General features: G+C 39.1%; 3 protein-coding genes across 3 annotated transcripts; 2 read left to right on the top strand and 1 right to left on the bottom strand.

Moving 5' to 3' along the window:
• Positions 1-1,602: 1,602 nt before the first annotated feature.
• Positions 1,603-9,874, bottom strand: LOC136418448 (uncharacterized). The gene is made up of 9 exons (XM_066404515.1): positions 9,791-9,874; positions 9,611-9,696; positions 3,060-9,552; positions 2,551-2,983; positions 2,338-2,430; positions 2,156-2,289; positions 1,916-2,110; positions 1,792-1,866; positions 1,603-1,679 (listed from the first exon to the last, which is right to left on the bottom strand). The coding sequence occupies exons 1-9, from the start codon at positions 9,827-9,829 to the stop codon at positions 1,632-1,634; spliced, it is 7,596 nt and encodes a 2,531-aa protein (XP_066260612.1). The 5' UTR covers positions 9,830-9,874; the 3' UTR covers positions 1,603-1,631.
• Positions 9,875-10,246: 372 nt separating this feature from the next.
• On the top strand, positions 10,247-10,690 carry LOC136418478 (NADH dehydrogenase [ubiquinone] 1 alpha subcomplex subunit 7-like). Its single transcript, XM_066404545.1, has one exon. The coding sequence runs from the start codon at positions 10,328-10,330 to the stop codon at positions 10,637-10,639; it is 312 nt and encodes a 103-aa protein (XP_066260642.1). The 5' UTR covers positions 10,247-10,327; the 3' UTR covers positions 10,640-10,690.
• Positions 10,691-13,850: 3,160 nt separating this feature from the next.
• Positions 13,851-15,257, top strand: Gadd45 (Growth arrest and DNA damage-inducible 45). Its single transcript, XM_066404673.1, has 3 exons — positions 13,851-14,081; positions 14,329-14,548; positions 14,723-15,257. The coding sequence occupies exons 1-3, from the start codon at positions 14,035-14,037 to the stop codon at positions 14,936-14,938; spliced, it is 483 nt and encodes a 160-aa protein (XP_066260770.1). The 5' UTR covers positions 13,851-14,034; the 3' UTR covers positions 14,939-15,257.
• Positions 15,258-15,479: the final 222 nt, after the last annotated feature.

Raw genomic sequence — 15,479 nt, 5'->3', positions numbered from 1 at the left:
CATATAGAACATCTTCTTTAAATAAAATAAAAAAATAAAACTGTTTTTGATCGTTTTTTTTTGACATTCTATATCTCGAAAACAGTGCGTTTGCGGACTCATGTTATAGGAACTTTTTTTCTTAGAATGGGCCAAAGAATCACATCCTTCATTCCTGAAGTTTTTTTAAAACACCGTGTATATGTATATGGTTGAGAAATATTAATGTAATATCAAAATATAGAAAAACAAACTAATAAATTTACAACTACTTAACCGTACCTCTACTACTACTTTTCTATATCTCGACTGACTCTTTTTCTGCTGTTACCTTTCCTTCTCATTTCTCGAAAGAATCCCAGTCTAAAATGGGGTCCCCGACGCTAGGCCATTTAGTAGTAGCGGTAGTAGTAAACAGTGCTTCATCCGATATGGCTCTGCCAGCTTACGCGTTTTCATCTTATCGCGAACTGTAAAACTATAATACTAATTGTAAAACATTTGAATTACTAAATCTTAAATATATATTAATATAACACTTACCTTCACCATTATGTCAATATTTCAAAATTTAAATTTAAACAAGGGAATCTATGATTCAATTTTTAGTCGACGGATTTGTTTATATATATATTCTTATATACGCGAAGTGAATCTAATATGTATTATAGGTGCTTAAATAAATATTTAAGAAAAGAATCTTCCCATTAATGAGCATTTTTTACCATTTGAAAAAGTTTAGTTTTAATGTTGTTCAAAGGGGTGATAAATCGTGGATAATTTTTATGTGATTTTAATACTATTCTTATGCCAATATTAAATCATATCTGCCATGTAATATACAAACACCACATTAAGAGAACAACATGTCTAAGAATCGGGTTTTAAACCTCATATCTACTAAATGTAGAAAAATTTGGATTGCAAATTGTCAGTTACTACTTACCGTGGCAATTTTGGTGGTTTTCTAGCGGTTGGTTCTTCTCTTCTTACACAATCTTTAAGGTTTGCACAAAACCTATTGATTAACAATGAAACTACAGATTTATTTGCTTGTAGCCTTGAAATCTTGATATAATGGTGGAAGAGTAGCTTCGTTAAATCATTAAATACTTTTGATTAATAACAAAAGGATAAAGTTCTATTGTTGCAGCTCTACAACTTGAAATAGTTTAAGCTTTCGCAAAAAACACGACTTATTTATTGAGATTTATAAACAAAGTAAGTTTTTGGTTGAACATGAATTTAGAAAATTCAGCAAAGAACCACCTCCGTGAAATAATGATTAAATCTTATTTTACAACATTTCTCGTTTTATTATCTTTAAAACTAATATAACCGATTTGTAGAGAAACTAGAGGGTGTTGAGACAGTCCTAAAGACACAATTTCGGCCAATCACTTATCTAAACCGGCAATGAAGTCTCTTCTGAAAGTGGTGATGAAGCAGGGGCTAAATTAGCAGACTAGCGTTCAAAGGTTGGTGCTTAAAGGGAGTTTTTTCCATTGAAGGAAGACTTTAACGAAATAAATGTAGTTATTCAGAAGATCTTGGGGAGTACTATGGCTTAATTAAATAAAAATCTCAATCAAAGCGAATTATTTTTAATAAAAAAACAAACATAGGTAACTTAAAATTAATGACTAAGAAAATTATCGGCGATTCCGGAAAATGCTGAGCCGCTTCTTCGGTGAGGCGTTCTAAAAATGGTGGCGCTTTAATTTTCCTTAAATCTCAAAAGAAGTCCAACCCCCTACACCCCCACCACAAAAAAAAACTGCTCAACACCCAACCAACAAAACTACAGTTTACCTCTGAATTTTCCCGCGTAGAGGTACTGCCTTCTCTGATTCCCTTAAACAAAGCTTTAATCCTCCCAGGTGTAGTCTGGAAAAAACACTATAAAATCTAAAAAAAACTCAAAACAAAAACCTACCTTTTTGGGAGTACTAAAATTCTGCTCTCGGAGCGGCTGCAACTCGTTGCCCTGGAACGACTGGCGGCCTCCACTTTTGCTTGGAGTGGGCGGGCCCGGTTTCTTGTAGGAGGTTGTGCCGAAATCCTTTTTAGGGCGGGGTTTATCTCCCGTCAAAAGCCGGCATTGGCTATCGTCCAAATCGATTTGCCCTGTCTGCGCAAACTAATGACGTTGACGATTTACAACCATGACATTTACCTTAATATCATCGTCCTTGAAGCGCGTGGGGCTGACAAACTGCACCTCGGCGGGATAGGAGCTCTTCAAGTGGGGCGGTACCATTGAATTGCGCCATGCCAACTCTGACATCCGGCTAACGTGCGATTCGCGACCTGAAAACACCCTTTAAAGACCTACCATACATGAGTGTCAATTGTTACCTGTCAAAGGCTGACAGCGACCCTCCTTTAGATCTGTCAAATATTTGTTATTGAACATGTCGTCTACCTCGTCTTCCATCTCAATATTTCGACCTACAATTTTGACACTTTAGCACGACATTTAAATAACAGTTCATATGCAAGCTAAGTACAACTATATAATCTACGGATTGTGATTCTTTGGCCACATTGCCATAAATGGTAAATACTCACCGATACTGTTAATAGAGGTCCTTCTCGACGTCATGTCATTTTCCTCCTTGAGGTCGTTCTGCAGCCGCGATGGTAAAGTGGACATTTTCCGGTCGCGCGTCACCGTTGACTCCCTACTGTAAAGCTGCGACAGACTCCTCACTTTTTGTATCTGCTGCGGGTCTTTCTCTCGCAAAACCAAAGAGCCGCAGCTGCCCATAACGCTATTTCTATCGGCTACTTTATTGCTCCTGCCTCTTGCCGGCTCCCTTCCAAAGAAATCGCTGCTTTTTGGTGGATTCCGCTGCGTCTCCAACAATCGGAATTTCTGCTCTGACTCGTACAACTCACTCCTCAAATCGTCGTTCATCTTATGTAAATAGGCAACCTCCCGCATTTGCTCAGTCTTCAGTTTGGTAACCTCCTTTTGCACCTCCTCTCGGTACAGCTTCAGCTACAAGATATTGTTCGAAATTGTTTATTTTCTTAGAGCGTCCACCACTTGACTCAATATCATATATAATACATACCATTTTATCCTTCATTTTGTCCAATTTCTCCTCATATTCAATCCTTAGTTCCTCCACTCTCTTCATCTTCTCCTGCTCTCGCTTCAGCAACGTCACAAGCTCCTCCCTGTCTCTCGCTCTCTTTTGCTTCAACATTTGAACTTCCTCCATGCACTTGCAGTTGTCGTCAAGCAGTTTCTCATAGGCCTCCTTGATGTCCCCACTCTCCTGACTACTCTTCTCCAATGCATGTCTTAAACTAGTGTTCTCCAGCTCTAGTTTCGAGTTAGACAATATCACAGAAGCATAGGCCTGTCTTACTTTATCCCGTTCCTTCTCAATATTCTCAATTTTTACCGTTAGGGTTCGTCTTTCGTCCACAGCTGCTTCGTGAGCTCTGAGAATGTTCGTTCCAGTCTCTTTCATGATTTGGGTCTGAGACTGCAAAATTTCATTGCGCTCATTTTTTATTTTTAAAGTTTCTTTCTGGCTGACTTCAAGGGAAAGCTGCAGTTTCTGGTTATTTTCAGCGGCGGCTTGAAGACGCTCAAACATGGAGTCACGTTCTTTGATTAACACCTCACTCTCTGACTTTAAGCGATCCCTTTCTAATATCACTTTCTCTTTCTCCTCTACGGAGCGCTGCAGAAAATCATAAATGTCGTTCTTTTCCTTAGAGACATCCTCCTTTTCTAATAATATTTTTTTGTATTCATGCTCCATCTCTTCCTTTTCTTTCCACGCAGCCTCTAGCTTCGCGAGAGCTTTTTGCTGTTCTTTACTTAAAGTTTCTTGTAATTCGCTATTTTCAAGCTGCAGTTTCTTTATTTCACTTTCATTGTCTTTGTGCCCCTCTTGAAGCTCCAAATTTTGCTTCTTGGTCGCTTCAAGCTTGATAGAAACTTTTTCTAATTCTGAAAATAATTCCTCTTTTTCTTTTATGGTATTTTGCAGGTTCTTCAAAATTTCAGTTTTGGTTGGAGCAGCTTCAAGCTGCAGCTGCAAATCTTTAACTTCTTGCTGCAAGTTTTTGATGAGGGTCAAGTCATTTTCTTTTGTACATTGAAGCTGCTCTATTTCCTGGCGAAGATTTTGTTCCGTTGTAGTGGAATCTTGAAACTTATGTTCGAGTTCTTTATTTAAGTTTCTCTGCAACTGAAGAGCTGTATTTAACTCCTCGTTGTTTTGAATGCTTTGCTGAAGTTCCACAATATGTTCTTTTGCTGCTTTAAGATTATTTTGCACACACTCAATTTCACTGGAAAGTTTTTCCTTTAAAGTTATCGAGTCTTCAAGTTGTCTTTCCAAATTCTCCTTCTCATTTTTAGCGATTTCTAGGGTAGATAGAACCTGTTGGTGTCCATTTTTCAACTTCTCCAATTGTTCGCTCAAACCTTCATTCTCCTTTCTCACTTTCTCCAATGTGGAAGAAACTTCTCTCAGTTCTTCAATCAACACCTCTTTCTCCTCAATTGTTTTTTGCAAATTTGCTTCATTTTCAGAGCGCTGCATCTCCACGTTAAGCTGCAGTTCTTTGATTTCTTCTTCCCGTTTCAATCGATCTTCATTGTATGTTTCCAAAGCTTCCATAAGCTGTTTCTTTTGTTGGGTACTTTTCTCCAATTCGCAGCGGTTCAAATCCAGCAAGTTTTGTACTAAAGTGGTGGCGTCTTGGGATTTTTGAAGCTCATCTTCCTTCAGCTTCAGCTTCGTATCTCTTGCTTCGAGTTTCGATTGTGTCTCTTCAAGGCTCTCTTGCGTAATTTTAAGTCTCGCTGCAATTTCTTCCAGAGATTTAGCCAAAAACGAACGCTCTTTTTCTGTGGCTTCAAGACAAAGTTGCAACTGCTCCATTTCATTGGATAATTTCTGCGATGTATTGGTGAAGATTTCAATTTGTTCTTCCAAGCTTTTTTTATCTTTATTGCCCTTCTTCAAGGCTTCAAGAAGTTCTTCTTTTTCCTGCAAGACTTTAAGTAAATCGCTGTGATTCAAATCCAGATAAGTTTGTAATGTTTGGATTTCTTTAAGAGCTCCCTGAAACTTCTGTTCGCTCAGATTCAGTTCCGCATCTGTGGCTTCAAGTTTCTCTTCCGAAGCTTCAAGTTTCAATTCCGTAACTTTTAGTTTCGACGTACTTTCCTTCAGAGTTTTAGCCAAGATTTCAATTTGTTCTTCCAAACTTTCTTTATCTTTATTGCCCTTCTTCAAGGCTTCAAAAAGTTCTTCTTTTTCCTGCAAGACTTTAAGTAAATCGCTGTTATTCGAGTCTAGAGAATTTTGTACTAATCTAGTTTCTTCAAGAGCTTTCTGAAGTTCCTGTTCGTTCAGCTTCAGCTTCGCATCTGTGGCTTCAAGTTTCAATTCCGTAGCTTCTAGTTTCGACGTACTTTCCTTCAGGGTTTTAGCCACAATCACACGCTCTTCTTCTGTGGCGTCAAGACGTGTTTGCAGCTGCTTCATTTCATAGGAGAGTTTCTGTGTTACATTATTGAAGTCTTCAAGTTTTTCTTCCAAGTTCTCTTTATCTTTATTGGCCTTATTTAAAACTTCACAAAGTTCATCTTTTTCTTGCAAGACTTTAAGGAAATCACTGTGATTCAAATCCAGAGAATGCTGTACTAATTTGATTTCTTCAAGGGATTTCTGAAGCTCCTGCTCGCTCAACTTCAGCTCCGCATCGGTGGCTTCAAGTTTCAATTCTGTAGCTTCAAGTTTCGATGTACTTTCCTTCAAGCTTTTAGCCAGAATTACCCGCTCTTCTTCTGTGGCTTTAAAGCGTATTTGTAGCTGTTCCATTTCAAAAGAGAGTTTCTGTGTTACATTGTTAAAATCTTCAAGTTTTTCTTCCAAGCTTTCTTTGTCTTTATTGCCCTTCTTCAAGGCTTCAAGAAGTTCTTCTTTCTCCTGCAAGACTTTAAGTAAATCACTGCGATTCGAGTCTAGAGAATTTTGTACCAATTTAGTTTCTTCAAAGGCTTTTTGAAGTTCCCGTTCGTTCAGCTTCAGCTTCGCATCTGTGGCTTCAAGTTTCTCTTCCGAAGCTTCAAGTTTCAATTCCGTAACTTCTAGTTTCGACGTACTTTCCTTCAGAGTTTTAGCCAAGATTTCAATTTGTTCTTCCAAACTTTCTTTATCTTTATTGCCCTTCTTCAAGGCTTCAAGAAGTTCTTCTTTTTCCTGCAAGACTTTAAGTAAATCGCTGTTATTCGAGTCTAGAGAATTTTGTACTAATCTAGTTTCTTCAAGGGCTTTCTGAAGTTCCTGTTCGTTCAGCTTCAGCTTCGCATCTGTGGCTTCAAGTTTCTCTTCCGAAGCTTCAAGTCTCAATTCTGTAGTTTCAAGTTTCGATGAACTTTCCTTCAAGCTTTTAGCCAGAATTACCCGCTCTTTTTCTGTGGCTTTAAGACGTATTTGTAGCTGTTCCATTTCACAAGAGAGTTTCTGTGTTACATTGTTAAAATCTTCAAGTTTTTCTTCCAAGCTTTCTTTGTCTTTATTGCCTTTCTTCAAGGCTTCAAGAAGTTCTTCTTTTTCCTGCAAGACTTTAAGTAAATCGCTGTTATTCGAGTCTAGAGAATTTTGTACTAATCTAGTTTCTTCAAAAGCTTTCTGAAGTTCCTGTTCGTTCAGCTTCAGCTTCGCATCTGTGGCTTCAAGTTTCAATTCCGTAGCTTCTAGTTTCGACGTGCTTTCCTTCAGGGTTTTAGCCACAATCACACGCTCTTCTTCTGTGGCTTCAAGATTTGTTTGCAGCTGTTTCATTTCATTGGAGAGTTTCTGTGTTACATTGTTGAAGTCTACAAGTTTTTCTTCCAAGTTTTGCTTATCTTTATTGGCCTTATTTAAAACTTCAAGAAGTTCTTCTTTTTCCTGCAAAACATTAAGGAAATCGCTATGATTCAAGTCCAAAGAATGTTGTACTAATTTGATTTCTTCAAGGGCTTTCTGAAGCTCCTGCTCATTTATCTTCAACTTTGCATCTGAGGCTTCAAGTTTCTGTTCTGAAGCTTCAAGTTTTAATTGCGTGGCTTCAATCTTCGATGTACTTTCCTTCAGGGTTTTAATCAGAATCACACGTTCTTCTTCTGTAGCTTTAAGGCGTATTTGTAGCTGTTCCATTTCACAAGAGAGTTTCTGCGTTGCTTTGGCGGAACCTACAAGTTTTTCCTCCAAGTTTTCCTTTTCTTTGTTGGCCTTAGCCAAGGCGTCAACGAACTGTTCATTTTCGTGTGAAACTTTAAGGAAATCTCTACGATTCAAGTCCAAAGAATTTTGTATTAATGTCATGGCTTCAAGGGCTCTTTGAAGTTCTTTGCCACTCAAGTTTACTTTAGCATCTGAAGCTTCAAGTTTCTCTTCTGTAGCTTCGAGTTTCATTGTAGTTTCCTTCAAGGTTACAATAGAAATCGCGTGCTGTTTTTCTGTGTCATTGAGGTTGATTTGCAGGTGCTCAATTTCATTAATAAGTTTTAGTTTTATCTTTACAGAATCATTCAATTTTTCCTCCAGTATTTTAAACGAATCTCCTTGCTCTTTATAAGCAGCCTCAACCCTATCTAAACTCTCTTGCTGCTCGTTATTTACCACCTCCAATTCCCGCTTTTGCAGCTGCAGCTCATCAATCTCCCTCTGTTTATCTTCACTCACTTTCCCTAGCAACAAATTATCCTTTTTTAGCTCAGCAACTTGACTCTGCAACTCCAAACACAACCCATCTTTCTCCTTAACAACCTGCTCATGCGAAGCTTCCAAAATCTCAATTTCCTCCAGCAACTCCTTCTCTCTTCTTTTCTCCCTATCTCTTTCCCAGTTCTGCACCACCACCTTTGAGCGCAACTCTTCAAATTCCTCCTGCACCTCCATTCGGTCCTTATTGGCCATCTCTAGGGCTTCAAGCAGACGTTCCTTTTCTTGGGTAGCTTTGAGCAACTCATTGCGGTTCAAATCCAGAAAGTTTTGCAACAAAATGGTAGCTTCCTGGGATTTCTGAAGTTCCTCTGTTCTGAGATGCAGCTGTGCTTCGGAGACCTCAAGTTTTTTTACAGTCCTATCCAAGGATTTCTCCATCATAGTACTCTGCTGCAGATAATCTTGCTGCAGCTGTTTAATTTCGCTGGAAAGCCTCTGGTTTGCAACTCTTGAGTATTCAAGCTTTGAACCTAAGGATTTGGCAAGATTGGAAAAGTTTATTTTCTCTTCTTGTGACTGTTTTAATTCTTCTTCCATGCCCTTTAATTTCGCCTCACTTCTCTGCAGCTCTTTCACACTTTCTTCAAACTTACAACAAATTTCCAACTTCTCCTGACAAATAACAAAATTTTCCTTTCCCAACCTCTCAACCTCACATTTTTTCTCCTCTAAAACAGCTTCTATAGAAACCTGTAACTTTTTCAACTCCTCACTCTTCATTTGGGCCTCAATTTTCAAAGCCTCGCCAGCTTCGATCAGTCCCTTGTTACACTCCTCAGAAATCCTCAATTCCTCCCTCAAATGCTCCACTGCTTTCTCAGACTCCTTAAGCTGCACATCAACCACAGAATGAGCCAGGTCTTCTAGAGGCTCAAAAGAATTTGATCTTCGTTTGAGGTAGCTGTAGCTATCATCATGGTTTCCAGTGTTGCGATATTCATCCAGAAGTGATTGCAATTCAGTGCAGTACTGTTTCAGGTTCTCATTCTTTTGTTCTAAATCTGCAGAGGTTGCAGTAATGAGTTGAAACTTTTCTTCAAGGCCTACATAGCCTTCCTGCCATTTTTTACAATCCCGCGAAGATACTTCCAGCATTTCCTTAAGATGTTTTTGTTCCACTTCTAACTCCTCATTTTCCTGAGTGCATTTCTGTACATACTGCTCAAGTTGTTGCACCTCCATGCGCAAAAGCTTCAGAGATTCTTCCAAATGTGCATCTTCTTGTTTTTCAGGAGTGGGTGGCTCTAAACTTTCAATTTTTTGCCTCAAACGCGTTATTTCTAAACTCTTTTGCTTTAGTAAATTCTCAAGTTTATACACAGTCTCTTGCAACTGTAGCATCTCAACTTCACTTTCAGCTTTATTGCTCTCAAAACTGAGCTTTAGCATCTCAATTTCGCGCTCCTTCTCTACTAGACGAGCCTTCTTCGAAACTGGGGTTGCCAACAGTTCTAGCAAAGGGCTCTTTTTACCCACTGGGGTGTTATTAATCAAGGCTTTGTCATCATTGAAGATATTCTGAATAAAATCTTCTAAATCTTGATTTGTAGTTTCATTGGAAACGAATATCAGGAACTTTTTAATGTGCACTTGAGTGTACATATTAAGACTGTAGCACATAGGAGAAGTGAACTCACTCCTCCTATCGTAAATACATGTATAATGCATCAGAAGAGATGTAAGGTTTATCAATTCATGTTGGGGCATATCATTGATGTGAATGCTCTCGGGGTTTTCAAATTTAATCAAAGGATAATGCTTTGACAGAATCTTAAAAATTACAGTGAGATCATCGTCGGGTACCGGGCAAGTTGTTTTTCTGCTATGGGGCGAAATTTTCAAATTATTTAGGTCCTATATTTGAGGTAAACGAGACTTACATGAGCTTTCGAAGATTGCGAATGAATTCCCCATTTTTCAGCTCTTCTAAACTATGTATAGGATCTTGCAACTTCAGGCAATTTATCTATAGTATCAAAGCAAGAGAAATTAATGTAGTTTTGGGGGAAATATTAATGATGCCACAAAGAGATAATGTCGGATTTTATTAAGGAACTTACCCAGTCAATCAGAACACTTTTCCAACGAGTTTTCTCCATTGCCTAGCTTAAATCTAAATTAAAAACCCGGTTAGATTAAAATTTAAAATAACGGACTACGTCTATTTACGATTACAACATGACTTACTTCAAGTGACTTATGACGTTTAATGAAATCGTTTTTAACGAAGAAGCCACGCAAAAAAGTATGGCAACGTCGAGACTAACTATGACAGACCATGTGTGCATTGATTTCATATACTTCATGTTTAGATGTAATGCATTTTTAATCAATCTTGAAATAGTGATAAATACTTAAAAGCTCACAAAATAACCATCAAAATAAATCACAGTTTACTTCACTTATAATTGAAATCTCCACTCAAAATCAGCAAAAAAGCCTACACTCTAAACCAGGTTTTGTTTTCTAGTTTTGACTAATTAAATAAAACATGAAACGGCAACGCCGGCTTAAACTTATGCAATAAACTTAGGTTAGAAAACTCCAAAGACAACAGACGCTAATCGCCCCCAAAAATCTCTAGTACGCGGCTCACGATGCCCCCCAAGCCTTCCGTAAAGTTCCACGACGTGAACCCCTTTCTGCAGCGCGTCCGAGACATTTTATTGGGACGCAAACACAACTTGGCGCTGCGCTTTCAAGATTTGCTGGCGACCAGGTCCCCGCCACTCCCAGTGCTCCCTGACGGCCCTTCGCATAAACTGAGTGCCAACTACTATTTCACACGAGACGCCAGGAGAGAGGTGCAGCCCCCCGAAGTAGTAGCCCCGATCGCCAAGCAGCTGAACGCTGGGACTGATTCTGAGATCAAGAGGATTACTCCTGGGCAGTTATACAAGTGGGACTGACTTTAAATTTAAATGACTTTTAGTAAAACATATAAATATATTTATTAGATAGTTGGTAGTACATGTGTTAGTTAACCTGAGGTTTAGATTTGAATATATTGCCCGACAAACCACACAATGTCCAATTAGTTTAGCACCCAAAATGGTTCGTGGCAGAGGATTTTGGAAATTAATGATGCCTCACTGTACTCTTTGTACAGTATGGTGCAAATAAGCATCAATTATTTGGCCAGTGTTGCAAAGAGATTACTGGTAGGGCCTCCATGTGTTCTTATGCAATTTTACTGCACCTTTTATTTTCCTGTTGGGGTACATCTTTACTGGAAGCACCGTGAGGTACTTATGACATTTAGAACATATAAAATTTATGAAGGCATTTTGAGGGCTAAAGTGTTATTTTTTATGTTCTTTGTATTATTTCAATATATACAATCTTACAAAATATAAAAACTTAATCTTCAAAAATTCGCCTCCTGAGGGGGGAATAAAAAAAATGCAATTTTAGGATCAAATAGGGCTGAGCTTGAATTAACATGACCCAAACCACGCATGAATATCTCTTTTATTTTTCAAGTTATTCCTGGTTTTCTGAATGGATGAATAATCTCACTTAATACGAAAAGGGCCATTGCACTCTAGCCTGCATTGTTTGCCCTCCAGCAGACAAACAATAATGAACTTTTGATTGATAAAACCGAGTCGAAATACCGAGTGATTAATTACCTTGCGGAACCGATATCAGCTCAAGGAAGGCGGAATTTCCAAGTTCAAAGTAATGAAATCTGGACTCTTCTCTTAGGTGTTTTATTCCTTAATTTGATATCTTGCATAATTACCTCAATTTCGTTTGATTATAGTTGATTTAATTAGGCCATAATTGGTATTATGTTTAGTAACATCTTTGTGCTCTAGATTTTGGACTCTCTCACATCCTCTGAAAGAAACACTTACTTTTTCAGAACATATGAAGAGAGCTCCAAACTCACAACACCTATACAGCTCATCCATCATGCACCCTCTGGAAGAAACTTGTTCTTTCTGCTCCCTTAAGAGCAGAGGGTATGTTGCGACAGTAGAACCTGGTGCAGTGTGTTTTAGGTTTTTCCCATTGGGAATTACTGTTTTAAACTTCTATTTCTGTATTTCCTGTCCTCTTTTCAATTACAATAGATATTATTTATAAATGTGGTAATACCTGCATTTGCAAATATTATAGAATTCCCAAGTAACTAAGCCAGAAACCAGTCTAATTCCGGATTTCATCGAAAAATAAGTAATATTATAAATAAGTTAATACTTTTATCATTACATTAATCAGGAACTTCCGAAGAAAACAATTTCCCCGAATTCCGTTTTTTAAGCCCTCCAACAAGTAGATTCTCGTCTGACATGTCTGCATGCCCTGACCTGCCTCCTGAGGGACATTGCCGCCTGTGGCCGTTGAATCTTCATGTCTATGCCCGATTTCCTTTAACCGCCGTCTCTCTCTCGCATTCCTCGAATGACTAATCGAAGGATTACAACACAGCGAGTCGGAACAGGCCCGATTTTCGGTAAAAGGCAACGGAATTTTGCGCCAACGGTGCAAAACGCTCGGGTCGTCCACGTGCGTCACGCCACAAACAATTAGCAGTTTGCAATATCCATCGGTAGAGCCTAAATTAAATTTATTTTTATGTTGTTAACTCGAGTTAAAAACAACGCGTATAGTATAGGTCGTTTACCCATAACGTGTAAATGGGGAAACCCTGAAAATGTAATACGTCTTTGACCAGCGTGTGCATTGTTTATATAAAGGAAATACCAGAGTTGAACTCAACTCTGAGTGTACGGTACCAATCAGGGAAAACCACCGGCCTACCCTAGAAGATTTGCGCTTGGCACTGAGTGACCAACTATGAAAAACCACCCCATTACCCCCTGCGCAATATTAGGGCTGCCCTCAGCACTGAGTACCCAGAATCAACTAAGGAGAACCACTTTACTGCCCCCGGTGCAACGCCAGGGCTGCACTCAGCACTAAGGGTAGCTAATAGAGCTGCGTGTGTTTCACTTAATGTATGACTAATACCGATTATAAGCACGTTTCATAACATTTAATAATTTATTTTGATTCACGTAAGGTCAAATACTTGATGATGATAATATGAAAAATCCTTATCGCGGCCATTGTCACTTAAGTAAATAGTAACTAATATAGTGCATCTAATATTTATTGAGTCAATTTTAGGCCTTTAAATGTCATTAAACAATGTTGCAAAATGCGTCAGCGACCTAAAAAACTAAAGTTCCCATGTATTATTCGTGTGGGTCAACGTGTCTCATAATCCGAATTGCGATCCGAATCACGTCAATCACCTTTGGATCGTTATCAGGCAATCTTGCTCAACCTTACTCAGCGAGAAATCTCCGAAATCCGCTATCAGAGGATTTTTTTTAACGCACTCACACTCCCTTTTAAGTATTGAAATTCCCGGAGATAACCATATATGGACTACTGGAAGACCCAGCGGTATTCCCTGACCGATATGTACAATTAAGCGTAAAATTACATAACTATATTGCAGCGGATTCGGTGTCGAGGACGGAGAAAAGTACTTTTTACGCTGACGGTCGGAATTTCAGATCGGCACAGGTGGAATTCCCATACGCTGCTCCATATTAATAATTTGAAAGCGCATATAATCGCTCTGAAATGGGGCTGGAGGCACGCGCTCTGCACTGAAGGCAAAACAGCCCCAGAACACACTCGCTTATCTATATGCAGCAGGTGTGCTCTACCTGATCTTGGTAAACAAGATTTCTGTAAATAGCAGGCCTCGATCTGATGAAGAAGCGCTAATAAAACACGTCCTCAACTTTGTCTTAAGACACGTCTTCGAGTAAACGGAATGTCCTCCGAGGGTACGTTTGCGATGGCACGTTTTTAAACATTTCCATTCAATGGAGCACGTAGGGTGTCAATTTTCAAAAATCCAAAATTATTACCTCAAACGAATTAATTTTTCAGGGGGAAGAAAATATTTGAGCATTCGGTGACCAGTCTGAACAGATATTCACACCATCGGGAACATCTGAAATACCAAAACACCGCTGGCGCAATCCACAAATCCCCAGTAATTGGCATTCCCCGAATCGCATTAGCCGTGGAATTCACGCGTTCCATTAGCATGCGCAGCTGCTCGATATAAAATAAAAACCGGCGCTTTGTACGTCATTAAACAACCGAACGCGCGTGTAGCAAGACCTCGCTGGTTGAAACAGTGCTGTGTTTGCGCTTCAAAATATTTCGCAACGTTAAATAATAATTGAGTGTGTGCAACTCATTGAAAGTGATAAAAGCTAGTGCAAAACTGAGTTTCAAATCTTTGAGGATTACTACTGTTACTACTGATATGTGTGTAGCCAAGCCTGCCGCGGAAAAGTGCAAAATGATTAACAGGTGAGGATTTAAAAAATTGATTATACTTATAGGAGTGATTTGTGTGCGAAAAACAAGTTCACGTTCGATTTGCCCTAAGGGAGCAACACGAACATAATGCACCCACATCACTCAAAGGTCAAGGGTCAAAGAAGGGGGAGGGGGGTGTCTGCGAACTAGCGGGCAATAACCGCGTTCAGAAACTTACTTCCTCTGTCCCTTATCTGCACTATTCTGACTTTATTATATGTATGTAACTTCATTGTAGGACTAAGTTGGGAAAAACCCTAAAGACCGCCCTCACCAAAGCCCGAGTGGACCGTCGCCTCATCTGCGGCCTTTTCCCTGCAATTTCCCACCTGGAAAACACCCCAGAAGAGGTGGTACTCTGTGTCTTACCTACCACCCGTCCAGGGGACGCCACCACCCACATTCAGGCGGTGCTTTTGCAGGCCTTCTGCTACGAAAACTGCATTCCAGTCATACAGGTAATTAGGCACTTTTATAATAATATGTCCCCAGTCAGGGCTGTTTTCAGTTGACCTTTCCCTTATATGAACAGTAATTTAAATGACCATCATCACTTTCGATGCCGCTCCAAAATAACTGTTTTTTTTTCAATGCTGCCACATTGTACTAAAATTCTTTATTCATTGTTACAGGTAGACTCAAGTGAAAGACTGGCAAACTACTGCGGGATGACCACCAAAATCAAAGACACATCCCACTGCAATTGCGCCATTATAACTAGGGATAATTCCTTGCCCATAACTGACGACGACCTCATACCCATGTCGGTCACTGAACAGTATTTGGCAGACTTCTATGAGTGCACCTTGGAAGAGTTCCCAAGGCCTATAATCCAACTGCCCATTTGAATCGGGAAAAGGAGGGGTCGTAGGGCTGCCAGACGGACAACAGCCTACTCCTCAAGGATTACGAAAAAAACCATTGAAAAATAAAATAATGGGGGTTTTAGAACGGGGTTCAGAAGGCGGAGACAGTGGGGCTGAGCCCCATTGAGCTCTAGAAAATATAATGTATTTTACTATACGCGAAAGCGGATGAAGAGAATATTTTGGATTTTTGAGTGCTCGCGTGCGCTGCGAGTTTGTATTGTATAGTTTGTTATAGATTTAATATATTGGAAGAGCAATTTCTATTGTTAATAAGTTAATAAAACGTGTTTTTATAGTATTTTGCATGATTTTATTTTAACGTTTAATGCCTCTTTAGAATGTAATTATTTTTAATTTGAGTTTGGCATATCTATTAACCACTACTATTGTCCAGTCACGGACTATGTTCGTCGCCATTTTAGAAATGTTAGTCGAGTTTTAAAGTTTGGGCAAAGGTAGGTGACAATTGAAATAACGAACTATAAAGGGATTCGTCTTCCTCATAAAATACCCAAATTTC

Source organism: Euwallacea similis, chromosome 35, assembly GCF_039881205.1.
Source record: "Euwallacea similis isolate ESF13 chromosome 35, ESF131.1, whole genome shotgun sequence".
Lineage (NCBI taxonomy): Eukaryota > Metazoa > Arthropoda > Insecta > Coleoptera > Curculionidae > Euwallacea > Euwallacea similis.
The sequence above is the reverse complement of the archived record's forward strand: the minus strand, read 5'-3'. Positions and strand labels throughout refer to the sequence as shown.